This window comes from Euphorbia lathyris, chromosome 4 (assembly GCF_963576675.1).
Source record: "Euphorbia lathyris chromosome 4, ddEupLath1.1, whole genome shotgun sequence".
Taxonomy (NCBI): domain Eukaryota; kingdom Viridiplantae; phylum Streptophyta; class Magnoliopsida; order Malpighiales; family Euphorbiaceae; genus Euphorbia; species Euphorbia lathyris.
In genome coordinates, this window is record NC_088913.1 from 12,042,747 (window position 1) to 12,059,918 (window position 17,172).

The 17,172-nt window shown below is 36.0% G+C and overlaps 1 protein-coding gene and 1 pseudogene across 1 annotated transcript; both read right to left on the reverse strand.

Annotated features, from left to right (window-relative positions):
* Positions 1 to 214: 214 nt before the first annotated feature.
* On the reverse strand, positions 215 to 9,565 carry LOC136227405 (cyclase-like protein 2). The gene is made up of 6 exons (XM_066016054.1): positions 9,214 to 9,565; positions 7,893 to 7,937; positions 1,274 to 1,346; positions 1,064 to 1,161; positions 758 to 828; positions 215 to 397 (listed from the first exon to the last, which is right to left on the reverse strand). Exons 1-6 carry the CDS (start codon positions 9,548 to 9,550, stop codon positions 272 to 274), a joined length of 750 nt encoding a protein of 249 aa, XP_065872126.1. The 5' UTR covers positions 9,551 to 9,565; the 3' UTR covers positions 215 to 271.
* A 3,215-nt stretch (positions 9,566 to 12,780) lies between these two features.
* The window catches only part of LOC136226872 (cyclase-like protein 2), a 54,544-nt pseudogene continuing 50,152 nt past the window's right edge, over positions 12,781 to 17,172 (reverse strand).

A 17,172-nucleotide genomic window follows, 5' to 3' on the forward strand; every position in this document is an offset into this window, starting at 1 on the left:
TCTTCATTCTCTTCGTCGGCTTACGGAGGGCTGTTAGGATAATAGCTTATTAATATGATAAATTTGTATTTACCCCTTTCCACAACATATCCATATTAAGTCTCCTACGGGAAACGCGTATGCGTAACCCTAACCTAGTCTATTTAGGTTTCTTCCTCTTCTATATATTATCATTTTGGCTATCTTTTCAACATAAAGAATAATATAGATTCAGTCATACATATTTTCATATTCCTTCAATTAACAATCAGAATCTAATAACTTTAAAAAATCATTCAATAAGAATACATCGGGTTGGTGAACCATCAGCACCATGTAACCGTAGAGGCAAGCAATGAAGATCGTATATTCCTGTTTTAATATCATCAAGTTTTAAGCCTTCCACCAAAATAATTTTCTACACACAAAAAAAATAATTAATTTTCTACTCAAATCATAAAATAAATAAACATTTCTAAAAAAATATAATGAATACTTTGTTCATTTTATAATCTCGGGTTGTTTTAAAAAAATGAAATTATTTATTGTATTATAAATTAGGAAGATAATAATTTATATATATATATATATATATATATATATATATATAATTGATATTGGTTACAAATAAAATTATGATAGTCAAAAGTAATTTATATCTAATAAAATAATTTAATTATCTTTGTAATTGTTTAAAAAAGAAAATGAATTTTCATCCGAGAAAGGGAAAATAAATTAATTTTATAATCTAAAATATTTGGAGAAGATATTTTCTTACCCTGCTTTTAAGGAAGTGAAGATGTGTTGGAGCCGCATCGATATAAGCAGAAACAGACAAGTAATCAAGTCCTGTTTTATTCCAACTATGAGAAATTTTACTATATTTCGGCGTAATACGGTCACCACATCCTTCGTGCATGGAATGAAACTAAAAAAACTATAATTGTAGAATGAAATGTGTATGAAAATTAACGTTTAAAAGCTTAATCTAAAAAATTAGATAATTAGGAGCTCAATTCTAAAAATCTTAAAAATTCGAGTGTCAATTATTGAATTAAATAGATTATAAATATAATATCCTTACCAACAAGTTTAATTTGAGTATTTTCCACTAGCCATTTTGCCCCGTCAGCCATGAATCCGGTAAAGTTGGAATTGAATTCTTTCTTATACATAAGCTTTCTGAAAATTTCTTAAAACAAATTAATTATAATTTCTTATAACTAAAATCAAAATTAATATTCTCACATTAAATCAAATCTGGAATTGAAATTATAAATTATTAAAAATATACCTATCAGTATTTAAAGTTCTGAATAGAACACGATGTATTCCTTTTGGAATTTTCAACGACTTCATCACGTTAGCTAAAATAAAATAAAATAAATCAAATATATTAGAAGAAAATGCACTATAAGTTATTGACAAATTCATAGGTCAAGTCAAGTGACCGGCCAATTTTATATTTATTTATTTCTAAACAATAAATATAAGTTTTTTTTTTAAGGATATTTAATTAAATACAGAATTACTTTTAATAAAAATTATTTCATATATACCCGCAACAACAAATAACAAACTGGAAAATACAACCCCAAAAAAGTCTCTCTCGACTACGCGATAAAGCGTTTGCGCCGACGCCGTGCTACCTCGGCCAGGGCCGTCGCCGTGAATCGTTGCCAGTGAGAGGGTCCTTTCCGTCGACTGGTAAAGGTAGTCCCCGTCCTGTTTATGTGGGTCTTGTGTTGTGTGGTTTCGTATTGTGTTGAGGTGGTTAACGGATTTCTGCGTTTTTCAACCTAGATCAGAGTCGATCTAGTGGTGGCCGTGGGCGGGTGAGAGAGAGGCACAGGGGTGTGCGACGGTGGTGAGGAGGCGTTTCTGTTGGTGCGGTGGGTGTGTGGCCGGTGTTGTGTCACTGCGGTTTGCGGTTTTCTTGGCTGCATTTTCTTGGTGCGAATTTGGGGGTTCTGGAACCTCATTCTACTAGGCTTTCTGTTTGCTGTTCCAATTGGGATAGGTGTAGTTGGAAAGGATATCAGAAATGGAAGGAGATTTAGAGAGGCTCAGAATTGAAGGAGATGAAGGAGGACTCATTGATTTGCTTACACCGGCCGCTCCAGAAGCAGTGATTGGTACGGGTCTTCGTTACTTAGGAAGGTTTGTGGCAGATAGACCGCTCAATTTCGTGAGCATGAAAAACCGGATGGCGGTTCTATGGAGACCAATGAGAGGGGTCGAAATTCAAGAGGTAAGCTCTAACCTTTACTCTTTTGAATTCTTTCATCCGATGGATAGAGATAGGGTAATTGCTGGAGGTCCGTGGGCTTTTGACAACTATATATTGATTATGAATGTCTGGAATTGGGGTGTGCATATAGATGATGTGAATTTATTGAAATATTCTATTTGGGTGCATATTTATGGACTTTCTGTGGGGACTATGTCTGAATTAGTTGGCAAACAACTAGGAAATTTCCTAGGGACCTTCGAGGAGTACGATATAAATAATAATTCTGGTTTCCACAGACAGTTTATGCGTATCAGAGTCAATCTAGACAGTGAACGCCCGTTGAAAAGGTTTAAAAACTGAGGAGCACTGGAAATGTGTGTTCTTTAGCTACTTTCAAATATGAACGCTTAGGTATTTTCTGCTATATGTGTGGTTGCCTGGGACATACAGAACGCTTTTGCGAGAGAGTTTTCAATATGCAGGGGGACGAGATTCTGAGGGAGTGGGGGGATTGGCTTAAAGCCTCAGTAAGGAGAGGCGGAGACAATAGTGGGGCAAAATGGTTAATAGATAGCAATGGGGGAGGGGGTTGAGGGGATTCGGAGGTGGTAGGGGAGGGAGATCGGGAGCTATGAGGGACATAACTAATACAGGGAGAGGGAAGGATGTGAGGGGGATGAACAAACAAGTGAGGGAAGGGGAGAGAGAAGTCATGATCTGTCCATTTACAGGGCCGTTCTTCAAGCCTTTAGCGAATGATGAGGGTAAAGAGATGGGGGATGAGGAGGAGGGAGATAAGGGGGAAGATACTGAGATGGAACTAAATGATGTTAGAAAAAGAAGAAGGGAGGATAAGGGAAAAGGGAGGGAGGGGGAGGGAGAGGATAGGCAGGAGGGGGAAGTCTCTGTTCTTGGAAAGGATAAGGGGAGTTCTACAGAAAATGGTTCGGCGAGCCCTAAAGTACAGGGCCGCCGGGGGCAATGAGTTGTTTAAGCTGGAACTGTCGTGGCCTGGGAAACCACCGGGCAGTTCGCTCCTTAAAGGAGCATGTTTCTTCCCAAAGCCCGAATATTGTATTTCTGATGGAAACACTAGTGGAGGACCAGAGAGTTAGTTTAATTAAACAACAGTTAAAATTTGAGGGAGCTTTCCCTGTCAGTAGAAGAGGCCGTAGTGGAGGTTTAGCTTTGTTACGGAAAGCAGGGACTCAGGTGGTGATCAAAAGTTTCTCTGATCATCATATTGAGGCAATCATCACTAATTATTCACAAGGTGATTGGAGATTGGTGGGCTTCTATGATTTTGCTGATCATAGTAGGCATGGAGAGTCGTGGGATTTATTGAGGAGTCTAGCCAGAGATGCTTCTATCCCATGGGTAGTGATTGGAGATTTTAATTGCATTCTGAATTCTAATGAAAAGGTGGGGGGAGCGGATTACCCAAACCCCTTAATGCAGGAGTTTGCCAAAACGATTGAGGATTGTGGTCTGAGCGAACTGGTTCTGAATGGGAACCATTTTACTTGGGAAAGAGGTAGAGGGTCTGAGCTCTGGGTTAGAGAAAAACTGGATAGGGGTTTTTCCTCAGCTGAGTGGCTGAATCGATTTGACAATCATCACCTCAAAACTTGTATGACAGGGTATTCAGACCACCTTCCGCTCTCTCTTCATCTGGAAAGGGAGAGAAATAGAAGTAGGGAAAGGAGATTCCATTTTGAGGAGGTATGGCTTAAAGATCAGGAGTTTAATAACTTGGTAAGAGGTCACTGGCGAAGTCAGAGGGGAAACCAGTTTAGGAAAATTTGGAGGAGTGTGTCCAGAAAATGGCAGTGTGGGGAAAGAGTTTCAATATGCGGTTCAAAAGCCAAATTAGGAAATGGAGATTTCAAATGGAAAGATTACATGGTAGTAGAAACAGGGATTCCATTGCCGCTTATTTCCTAGCCAAAAGAAAACTTAATGATACCCTAGAAGCTGAGGAGAGTTATTGGAGACAGAAGGCTAAGGTTTTCTGGCTGACAGAAGGGGACAGAAACACACAGTTTTTCCATTCTAGTGTCAAAACTAGACGTCAACAGAATTCAATTACCTCTTTGACAGATGAGAATGGGGAGGTGATTGATAACCAAGCCGAATTATTGGACCTGGCACAGAGTTATTTTCAGGATGTTTTCTCTGCTTCGAATTTGAGTAGGGTTGACACAGTGCAGGTAATTGACACGTGCATCAGTCCTGACATGAACGATTCACTTGTTGCTCCTTTCAATCAAGAAGAGTTTAAACAAGCTCTATTTTCTATGAGTCCTAACAAATCCCCAGGCCCTGATGGGTTAAATCCGGGCTTTTTTCAAGCCTTTTGGGACACATTGGGAGTAGACGTGGGAGCAGCCTGCGCAAAGTGGCTTCGGGAGGGGGAATTTCCAAGTGGGATAAACGACACCACAATTGTTCTGATACCAAAGGTTGATAATCCTAGAATGCTGAAGGATTTTCGCCCTATCGCCCTGTGCAACGTCATTTACAAGATAATTGCAAAGGCCTTAGCAAATCGTCTGAAAAGGGTACTCCCTAAGATTATTGGTGAAACTCAATCTGCATTTGTTCCAGAAAGGTCTATAATTGACAATGTTCAGGTAGCCTTTGAAAGTATACATTTTATGAAGAGGTTGAAGAGAGGGAGGAATGGGTAGGTTGCCTTAAAAATTGATATCAGCAAAGCCTATGATAGAGTTGATTGGGAATTCCTTAAAGCAGTTATGGGCAGAATGGGATTTCATGAAACCTGGATTGGCTGGATGATGTTATGTATAACAACTGTGAAATACAAGGTGGCAGTAAATGGGGAGTGCTCTGATCAAGTTGTCCCTGGCAGAGGTTTAAGGCAAGGGGATCCCCTATCTCCCTACCTTTTTATCCTGTGTGCTGAAGTTTTATCTAAACGTATCAGAAAAGCTGAAGAAGATGGGCTTATTTCAGGTTGTAGGATCTGCAGAAGGGCACCGGCAGTAACACACCTCTTCTTTGCTGATGACATCTTTTTATTCTTTGGGGCAACTATTGATGAGTCTAGAAAGTTCATGAACATCCTGTCTGAATATGAAGTGGCGTCGGGTCAGGCAGTAAACTTGAGCAAATCAGGGGTTTTTTTCAGCCTTAATGTGACTGAACAATTGCGAACACAGATCAAAGCAATATTGGGTGTGTGCACTCCTTTCGACACAGGCAGGTATCTGGGGTTACCATCACTCATTGGGCGGTCCAAACGCAGGATTTTTACTTTCTTGATTGATAGGCTTCACAAGAAGTTTGGTGCGTGGGGCCTAAAATTCCTTTCCCAGGCTGGGAAAGAGGTGCTTCTCAAGTCTGTAGCTCAAGCCTTGCCAACCTTCTGTATGAGTACGTTCCTTTTACCCTTATCTATCTGTGATGAGCTGCAAAAATTAATGAATTCCTTTTGGTGGGGTATAAAACCTGAGGGTAGAAGAAACATTCATTGGTTTGATTGGGGCAAATTATGTAGACCTAAAGATTCAGGTGGGATGGGCTTTAAGGATCTACATATGTTTAATCTAGCAATGTTAGGTAAACAGGGATGGAAATTACTAAAATTCTCAAATACTTTAGTGAGTCAAATGTTCAAAGCTAAATATTACCCTAGGGAGGACTTACTTCTCTCCAAATTAGGCAATAATCCTAGTATGGTTTGGAGAAGTATATGGGAAGGCATTAGTATATTGAAAACAGGGGTTAGGTGGAGAGTGGAAAATGGTAGATCAATCAGAGTTTGGGAGGATGAGTGGGTCCCTAATCTAGAGGGTTTTTGCATAAATTCCTTTTTGGTCCCCGGAATGGAAAATCTGATGGTAGCGGGCTTGTTTCTTGAAAATGGGAAAGGGTGGGATATGCAGAGACTAAACGGCTGCTTTAGCGAAGTGGAAGTGCAAGCTATTGGTGATATTATCTTACCATACAATGGGGGGGAAGATATGAGAATCTGGCATTGGTCAAGGGATGGACACTACAATGTTCACTCAGGCTACTTGTCAGGTATGGGGCTAGTAGAAGCTAGCAGAGACCAGGATGGTTGGAAGAGGTTGTGGAAGTTGATGATTCCCCCCAAGCTGAAACAGTTTATTTGGCGGCTGTGTTCAAAGTGCTTACCCACTAGAGCTCGGTTGGCCCAAAGAAGAGTCCCCATTTCAACTGAATGTCCAGTATGTGTGGAGCAAGAAGAGACGGATAACCATTTATTTGTTGATTGTTGTTTCGCATGTGACATTTGGCGTGTTGCAGGAGTTCCTGCGCCGAGAGTGGACAACAGACACATTGACGAGTGGCTCCTGCAAGCCTTGAGCAACTCCAATCTGGAAGAATTAGTCAGAATCTGTTGTGCGCTCAAAGCAATCTGGGACCATAAAAACAGAGTCCTGTGGCACATGAGATGGTGGCCGACAGACACGGCTTGGCGAATCAGCTTGGAGGATGTTCTTGACTGGAAGGCCTATCAACAGAAGGCACCAGCTTCGGGCAATCGACAATTGCAAGCAACACACATGCATGTGGTCCCACCGACGACCGTTCGGCCACTCCCGCACACACAGGGCGAACAGACGGGAGGTAACCACTTCCAGCCAAATCCTCCCCAGAGATGGAACACGCCTAGCCCGGACTTTATCAAATGCAACATCGACGGGGCTATCTTCAAGGAATTAAGTAGCAGCGGCATGGGAGCGGGTATTAGGGACGAAAGGGGAGCTTTTCTCTTTTGTAGTAGCAGTCTTATCCCTAGCATCAAGGAGCCACGGGTAATTGAAGCTCTTGCAATCCGCATGAGCTTATTATGGATTGCTAATATGGGTTTTTCTGCTGTTATATTTGAATCTGATGCTAAGGCTGTGGTAGATGCTATTCTCTCTGAAAAGCAAGATATTTCTGAATTTGGCATGATTGTAGAAGATTGTCGAGTCATGCTAAGATCCATCCCATCTTTTAAATTAGGCTTTGTTTCTCGTTTAGCGAACAGTGCGGCTCATTTGGTAGCTAGGCTTGCCTGTTCCAATGCTAGCGATTTCTTTACAACTATTGTGCCAGAATGGCTTGTGAACACTATTTATATGGATGCAAATACATCATCTATTTAAGCTTCACTTTCAGGTTCAAAAAAAAACAACAAATAACAAATATTAAATCGTAACAGTTAAATAGGGGTGGAGACATGGGTTCTAGGCGCTAAATCCACTCATACATGAGCAATTCCGCCCTTCTGTTTCCGACATATTAAGATTAAAATGGTTAATTAGTTCATTAAATTTTTATTTAATACAAATTCAAACAATTCACTTCTAATTTTATAGTTCAAATCTAACTCAATTTTGAGACGTTTTACCGTAGTACGAAAAAATTGATTTTAGACATTTCAGATGATAACATGTATATATACCCAAGAAAAATTGAACGAGTTCGATTTAGGAAAAAAAAATACAGATATGTGTAAAATTGACTCCTAATAGAACTATCATGTATTCGATACTAAATAAAAGGTTTGGTAAAAAAAAATAGTAGAGAAAAAAGAATATCAAGACATGTATGAATATTCTAATTTTCCTCTATTCCGCCCACTTTCCCGATATACCAAACTACCTCTACGTTTTATTCTAAATCCAGAACGATATACAGTTACCAGTGATGTTTGAATTTCTTGGAACGTCAATTAACAATGCTGGACCTGCAAAAAAAAAAAATGAAATTGAAAACATTGAACCATTGTAATTTAATTCAGTTCGGTTCAGTTTTGATTTTTCAGCAATTTCAGTTTTGGGTTCAGTTCGGTCTTAAAAGGAAGTACTCTAATAAGACCAAACCGATGTTATGTTATTAAAGGAATCTATTGGGCTGATAAAAAAAATTTATTTCTATAAATACGAATTTTTGTACAGCTAAATATAACTTTAGGTTTGTATTTAAAATGGCATTATATATTACATTTCAATCTTCTATTTGTAGCTTCCTTTTGTCCCCTTTATGCATTATGCTGATATTTTTCTGCAATGTGTCCATTATTAGGAAAATTACACCGACGGTGACTAAAATTTATTTATTTATACAGTATTACTATTAAACTTTAAAATGTAATAAAAGTCCCTTAATTTTACATTTTTTAACATTATTATAACTCCATTTCAATTAACGCCTAAAAATGACCGTTGATGACCTCAAAATAGAAATTTTTTATAGTTTATGATATTTTAAACAACTTTAATTTTAAGTTTTTCATTTTGAGCTCATTTAGGTGTTGTTTGGTTAGAAATGAGAAAATGAATGTTTAGAGAGAGAAAGCTCCGGAAATGGTATTAGAAAAATAAATAATGTGCTTCCATGCTAAATATAGTTCTAAAACAACTTTAATTCTTCGATTTTTCTACTTTGAGTCGTTAATTAAAGTTTAATAGCTGTAATATTAGAAAGTGTAAAATTTATAACTTCTATCTTATGTTTTGAAACGTGAAAATGAATAAAGTTCAGTAGTCATGTGTGGTGAAGCTCTTAGCCTAGTGGTTGAGAGCTTACCTATGATTAGGGAGGTCATGGGTTCGAATCACATTCGGGTCTGGTGGGGATTTTTCTTTCTTCTTTAATGTAAGCGCATTGTGTGCAAAATTTTTTAAAAAAAAAAAATGTGTGTGATTTACCCATCAGTTATATGCCAAATTTAATGTTTGTAAATTTCTTTAACGAATAAATTTTGTAGGATTTGAATCCGTGAGCACTTTAATCTAGGACACTATGATATCATGTCAATAAACCATTTTACTCAAAAATCTTAAACAATTTTTTCCCGATTTGAGGGTGTAATTATAGCACCCTCTAGATCATCTTTCCAACTAGAGAACCCGGTGAAACCACCCGTCCTAGAGTAAACTCGAGTGACCGGAATGTAAGAGACATGGTTCCCGAAAAGGAAAAAATATAAATAAGTAAATAAATGTAGTTAAGAGTGTTACCATTAAGAACCTTCAGATCAAGCGAATCAACGTCATACCCAGCTTCAAAATAAGACTCATAAAAATGGCTAGGTGCATCAACATGAGTCCCCGAATGTGTGGTCAATGTTATGTTTGACACATTAGCCAACGAACCATTCTTGATGCTTTCAGTTTGCCAAATGAACTGTCCTAACCCATCCTTAGACCCAAACTTAGGCAAATCTTCAACATACCTATGAGTTATGTCATAGATTTTTCCGTTTTCGAGATCTCCGATGCCCCGTCTACGTCCACCATAGACCACGGTGGCTAAGGTGAAAAGAATTGTTACAATTGAGAAATGGTGGTGATCCATCCTTAGTTATTTGTCTTTGAAAATTTTGAGCATTTTATAGGGGATTTAGAGGAGAACTAATAATAAAAATAGATTCTCCTTTTGATTGGATTATATTCAAATATGATAAGAATATGATAATGAGTCAAAAATGAAAGGTACACATCAAGGAATGCCAAAAAAATATTGTTTCTTATTTTATTTTATATTGCATGTAGTTGTCACAATCTAAATTTAATATGATTAATTCTTGTAATATAGTCACCGACTTTTTTGGAGTGCTAAGCACATTATATATTTTATGTTTTCTTCATTCAAATGATGAATTTATATGATTGGCTTTATAAAACTTATATAAATAAATATGAATTATTAATTAATCGATAAATAAATATTTTATTAATTTATCGATAAATTAATATTTATTAATTTATAGAATAATTTTTATTTTGTACATTATATTTTTCAAATTAAACAATTAATTTTTTCAGTAATTAAGAAAAGAAAAAAATAATTAATTAATAATGATGCATTGTATATCTAAGTTTATTAATCTTGTTAAAAAGAAGTTCATTAATTTTGAGATGACGTGTTTCAAAATAGAATGCATGTATAAATACATTAGAATATGAAATGTTGTGAATTTCTATCTGAGGAAGGTATGCTTCTAGAAGAAGAAACGGGTGATGTTGAAGTATGCTTTCAGAAGAAGAAACGGTTGATGTTGAAGGCATTCAAAGATTAGAGGAAGTTATTTCTAATCTACATTATAGAAACGCCAATGAATGTAGAGCAAATTATAAATTATCCTAGTGAAAATGAAGTTTTAACGGAATCGCCTACGGACGAAGAAATTATGAAAGGAGTAATGGACATGGAAGATGAGAACAATCAAGATACAGATGATAGTAATGCTACCATATTCTCCAAAAGAAGTTTTTCTTACCATAGAGACTTTGAAACATTACTTGCTTCAAAATGAGAAAAATATGCCGAATGTAGTTTATACCCTCCAAAAAGTAAAAAATAAAATTGAGTTTAATTCACATGAAAAGAAAAAAAAAATGACTATAAATGCATAATTTAGTAAAAATAAAATTCGAAATAAAAGTTGTTTAGAAAGTGATTTATTTTATAAATTATATATATAATTTTTGTACGTATTTAATGAATTATTATTTTATATTTTCAACGGGCCTCAAGGAATTTTTTTAAAATTATTATCTCGTGCATTTAGCGAGATTATTATTTTATCTCATAGTCGGAACCGGAGAAAATTATTATTTAATCGAGGTTATTAATTTATCGAATATTCATTTATCGAGATTTTACTATACTTTATGAATCATATTTAATATTATAAACTTAAATCAATTCATATAATCATATCATCTATAGTGTTCACATGACCTTAATTACTAAATGAATTTGGTCATTTATCGTTCGATATAGTTATGATGCTTTGAATCTCCATCATATAAATTTAATAAGCCTAGATCTAATGGTGAATGATCAAATATAACATTTTAAGATCCGTGTGATTAAAATCGATCCTATCAAATAGAATGTCGAAAAATTCGATAAAAAAATTTCACAATATAAATGCTTGAGGTTATATTCGACCAAAATGATGTGGAGAAAATCATATCCCTACCGGCAGCGAATCTAGCATATGAAAATAGAATAATTTGGCATTATGACAAAAGTGGATGCTCTACGGTCAAGTCGAGTTACCATCTGGTGGTGAAGGATATGGGCGAGACTACTGGCAGCAGCAATACCACGGTTCCCTAGAGTGGTATTTGGAAATTACAAATCCCTCCGAAAGTAAGATTCTTCCTGTGGAAAGGGTGTAATGAGTTTTTACCAATGAAGGAACAACCCTTTCTTAGAGGACTATGAGCCCATTTGATTTATTTGTTGTTTGTCGTTTGCTGTTACGAGATGTTTGCTGTTGTAAAATGTTACTTTTCCAAAAAGCAGAGATTCTTTTTTTTTATGTAAAAAGTTACTTTTCATGTATAAAAAACAAAAACAAGGTTTCTAACCAAACACCTAAAACTCTCCTTTTTAAAATGAAAAGTCAAACAACATAAGAAAAGTAGACAAGCAAACATCCCTACAGGTCGAGAAAAAAGTGTGTGTGTGTGTTGTGGGAAATTTGGGGAATACAGTATGCATGTATTCATTGGCTGTTACTACACGCAACAATACTGGCAGTAGGTGGGAATCGACAGTATAATAGGCCCGGCTAATTTATAAAAACTCAGACACTAAAAGTTGATATATACTTCTGATAATAGGCAAATAAAGATACATATCATGTGGACCAATCAATACGTCCGGATCAAAGGTAAAGATAAACACCTCTGACATGTGGATTGATGCACGTGATACGTAAATAAAGTCAAGTGCACCATATTACTGCAAAAGAATAAAGTACATTAGTACAAGTCAATCCCATGAGAATTATCAATCTGGATATCAATTCTAATCAAGTTCTTTATTATCTAAGCAATTGAATAATTTTGAATGAAGTTTTAAACTAAAAAAGTAAAATAAATAGATTAGGTTGAGTTATGTTTTGATTAACAATAATGAAGGGAAACTAGGATTTCGGATCCCTTAATCAACTCATATACCTATAAGGAAAACTTGTAATGTGCTTCTAAAAACCATTAAACAAAAGACAACGGTTTCTCCTAAAATCATAATGATTTTGTTCGAACTTATTACTCTATTTGTATCTCTAGTTACAATTGATATAATGTCTAATCTAACTAACTAAGGTTATGTTGTACCCTAGACCACTAGGCCGCGTTGATCCTATTTGGACTTAGGTCTAATTAAGTAAGTCTAGTTGATCGATTACTTGGCTTGTCTTCCATTCAACTTCTCCCCAAACTGCTCCGTTGTATATTATAAATGGAATAAGATGATTGTGCAGTTAATGTATCTCGGTGCTGAATCATATAATCTTTCCCTTCTCAAACCTTGTTAACTTAAGCATGAGAATGAGGTCACCAATCCTTTTACTCATTTTCTATCTTATAACAAGAGATTGTAGTCTCACGTTATACCCTAAAAGTTTCCCCTCAAGATTTCCACATTAACTACAAATTTCTATAATTTCAATTTCATAAATACTCAACTTTAGTTCTAACATTAGTCATTCGTTTTTAATCTTGTAGTTCCATTTTTGAAATAGTTATTCTTCATGTTTATAGAATGATTGTGAATTTTATTTATTTTTCTGTCATTTAGACTTAATACAATCATATATTCAGATATCAAGCACATTACTCATAGTAGTTTACATGTTAATAATTGACAATAGATGTCTAACATGCTCGTAAAATCGAAAAAAAAAACGAAATTATTAATCTCAAAATAATCATAAATTAATAAATTCATCATAAGAAAAAACATCATTCGATAAGAATGCACCGGGTTGGTGAACCATCAGCACCACTCAACCTCAAAGGCAAGCAATGGAGATTATATATTCCCGCTTTAATGTCATCAAGTTTCAAGCTTTCCACTGGAATTACTCTCTACACAAACAAATTTAAAAAGTTAAAAAATTCTTGCTCAAATTATAAATTAAAGATATATTCTGAATGGAAAAATTTCCCCTAAAATTATTGAAGAAGATATCATATAAAATAGTGCAATTTTATCTTTATAATACAACAATTAGTGCAATTTTATCTTTATGATAGAAAATCTAGTTCAAATTGACCATTTTATATGTGAATATCAATGAAAAATAAAGGTAAAAGAACTCCTTGAGAAAAGGTAAAATGAACTAAAATTTCTACCGTGGAAGTAAATTAATGAATCCTCTTAGTAACAGATAAATTGAATTCCCCCAATAATTTCAGAGGTAAAATTGATCGTTATCTACCACTAATATTGGTTAAAATAAAATTAAGATAGTAAAAAGTAATATATATAAAAATTTGATAACATAATTAAAGTACTTTAATTTTTTTTAATCTATATACTGATATTTTTTACAAGATTCATATTGCTTAATCGAGAGCGAGTAGTTGTTTAAACGGAAAATTTATTGTCATTCAAAGGAAAATGGAAAATAAATTAATATTTTTTAAAAATCTAAAGTTAATTTGAGAATATATTTCTTACCCTGTTTTTAAGGAAATGATGATGTACTGGAAGTAAATCCGTCGTATGCAGCAACAGATAAGTAATTGAGTCCTTTTTTATTCAAACACAAGAGTAAATTAATATAAATTCATGTAAGTTATTTATTAAAAAAGACAGAAATATAAATGTAAGGAAAAGTAAAAAAAAACACATGTAATTTAGCACATTTGGAAAGTCGGTGCTTTCTATGATTACTTTGTTTTTGATAAAGTACCATTACTTAGTATGTTTTCACCATTGGATGATGGATTAGAAAATTAATCCAATGGTAAAAACACACAAAGTAAGACTTACTTTGTTAAAAACAAAGTAAGCATAGCTTTTACTTTGGAAAGTCATATATGTTCAATCAAAAAAAAAAGAAAGTCATATATGTAATTTAAAATTTTGTAAAAACAAAATTGAACTTAAACAAAATTGCACAAATACCCTTAATTTAAATGATAAAGAAAAACCTCCACCTCATTAAAAAAAAAAAAAATCGTTACCCTTTAAATATAATTAACACTTTTTTTTTGTAGTGTGAAATCTAAATCTAAATTTATTATATAAAAAATATAATTATATCTATTAATTTAAAATTAAATTTATATATTGATTTAAAAATATGCTCATATTAGCAATTTCACATACTAATTAATATCAAGCGAATATAAACTCTCTCATGTGGCCCTTACGAATCTTGCATCGTCCGTAAAACAGAACACGTGAAGTCACCATACTGAAGTTGTTCAATATGATCCCATCTTAAGGTCTTGGCTCGAAAAGTCTCCAAAAACCCCATCAAGGATCAACAGTTACAACAAATACGTCTGATATCGTCAATCACATACCTAGTGGGTTTGAGGGATATTGAGACCCGATATTCGAGCATACATTCAACTATCGACAGGTGACACATAGCACGTCCCGCTTCTAAGTTTACAACTGTCTTCTATAGCTCGATCACATTATAAATAGAGTAAGGTACTACTCAAGGTGCAGTACTTCATTCATTAAGCTTACATTACAGCTTTAATTTACTGTTGTGTTCATCCTCAAGTTTTTCCTCAATCTAACTTAACCATCGGAGCAGGTTAACCGGACTCCGACCCCCCTTTTGACCTTATTTGTGTCTAGTTGCATATTTACAAGTGGACTTACAGAATTCAACCACATCAAATTATTGCGCTAAGCATGGACCTAATATAGCAATGACTCGCTTAAACAGTTCCATGCAAATTTCCTCCTCTAGTACACTCATTGCATCCGGAGTTTAGAGAGTGATGGAAGAAGAAGCGCGCCGACAGCTTGAGGTCGACCACAGCCTAGATCTAGAAATGGAGGAGGATATTGAAGCCTTAGAGCCACAACAACAAAGGCTCTTAGGCGCAATCTTTAAACACCTTGCAAAAACCTTGGATATGTCCATGACGTTGTCAATGTAATGCAACAAGAGAACACCATCCAAATGGTAGAAGCCAAAGAGAAGCTGGAGATAATAGAAGAAACTATGAGATGCATTAACAAATAAGAGAATACAGTCTGCTCTACGGACACCACATCGTCCAAACATCGTCATCATCGAGACGGGTCGCTGATAAATCAATAAAGAGGATCTAGCGGCTAGTCAAGGGGTGGAGAGAACTCCATAATAAGGCTCCACATATCCAGAACTCCCCCTGCATGAAACACATAGAATGTCAATGAGCAATCTTTCATGAGATCGATCTTGGTGAAGGAAAAAAATGACCATCCCCGAATAGAAAGACCCCAGACTGAAATCACAAAAGGACCTAACACAGATCCATTGAGTCCCGATCTATTAGCTAGGAGAAGGTGATTGAATCCAAGACTCGGGATCAATAGGCACCCAAGGAAAGGAATCTCATGGGAAGAGGCATAGATTCCAAGAGTAAGTTTGATGTGATTTAGAAAGAACTGGATAAGCTCAAGAGTACCATTTCTAACGGATGGATCGATTCAAAGCATCCTCACATAATAGAGGTAGAGATAGTGTTATGTAAAAATATCATTATTGAACCTATGCCGAGAGAGTTTAAATATCCACTGCTGAAAGAGTACAATGGGACAAGGGACCCTGGTACTCATATCAAAAACTTCAGGTGTGCTATAGATACTACCACAGAAATTGCCACTATGATGTTCCCCCTTTTCCCACTATCTTGCAAGATACTACCTCCTAATGGTACAATTAGCTTAGCACGGGAACGATCACTCGTTTTAAACAAATAATAGGGCTCTTCACCGACAACTTTATGATATCCATCCCTGAGAGAAAAACCATACATGATCTCAACTATCTCGTCTAGCATGAAAATGAAACTCTGAAGGATTATGTGGATCGGCTCCAGCATGAAGCCGTTCAGGTCAAGGTACTAAATGTAGAGGGAACAATGCGCATCGTGGTTGTAAAGTACCTCAATAAGGAGTTATGCCAAGAGCTGACAACCAATAGGCCTCGAACCTTCAAAGTCTTGATGGTTGAGCAAAAGACTTCTGCAGATGGGAGGTAAATAGATTAAATTTTATATTGAAAGATAAGGTTGCCTCCACCAGCGCATACAAGCAGCCTAGAAATGAGAGAGGCTAGGACTAGAAAAATCCATGAGCGCACTCGGAGAGAACAACAATCTCCCTAAATGATCCTAGAAAGGAAGTCATGTACTGGGTGCAATGGAATAGGGTGCACATCATCTACCCTCCAAAGATGAAAAAATCTCCCTTGCACAACAACGGGGCATAACCAAACTTCCGTAAAAACGAAGAGCATAACACGGAGGATTGCAAGAAACTCATTATCGAGCTGGAGAAGCTGTCTTCGCAAAGAAAGGTAGACCATTTCCTTAAGATGATTAGGCGGCGCTTAGCATCATAGAAAAAGAAAGGTGCAATAAGAATAAAGACATTTGAGGTGTGATCAACGTCACCTTAAAAGGAACCGATCCTCAAGCATCCAAAATAAGAAGGTTCCCCAAGAATGATAGGCCTCAAATGCTAAGGCCATACTTCTCATTCGACAGAATGAGAAATACCCTAGCTAAGATAGCGCATGATGATGCATTGGTGATCAAAGTTCAAATCGAAGACTTCAAGGTTCACAAGGTGTTGGTAGATACGAGAAGCTCAGCCAACATCATCACAAAGAAAACCTACGAAGCACTCTGCCTCAAACCAAGCAGGTTGAGCCCCAAAAAATCTCACTTAATAGGAATCAGTGGACATACGGTATACCTTTGTTAGGTAGTGTCGCATGAAGATTGAGCTCGAGGATGGACACACTACCTAGTGATTGAAATTTGAGTTCCTAGTGATTGATGCTCGTCTAATACAATGTGGTAATAGGACGACCTCTACTATCCAACTCGGGAGGCACCTTGTCCATCAGGAACCTGGCATGGCAGATCCCCACCTCCGAATGAATGGTCATAGCCCTAGGAAATCAAACAATGGCCTATAAAACATAGATGGCA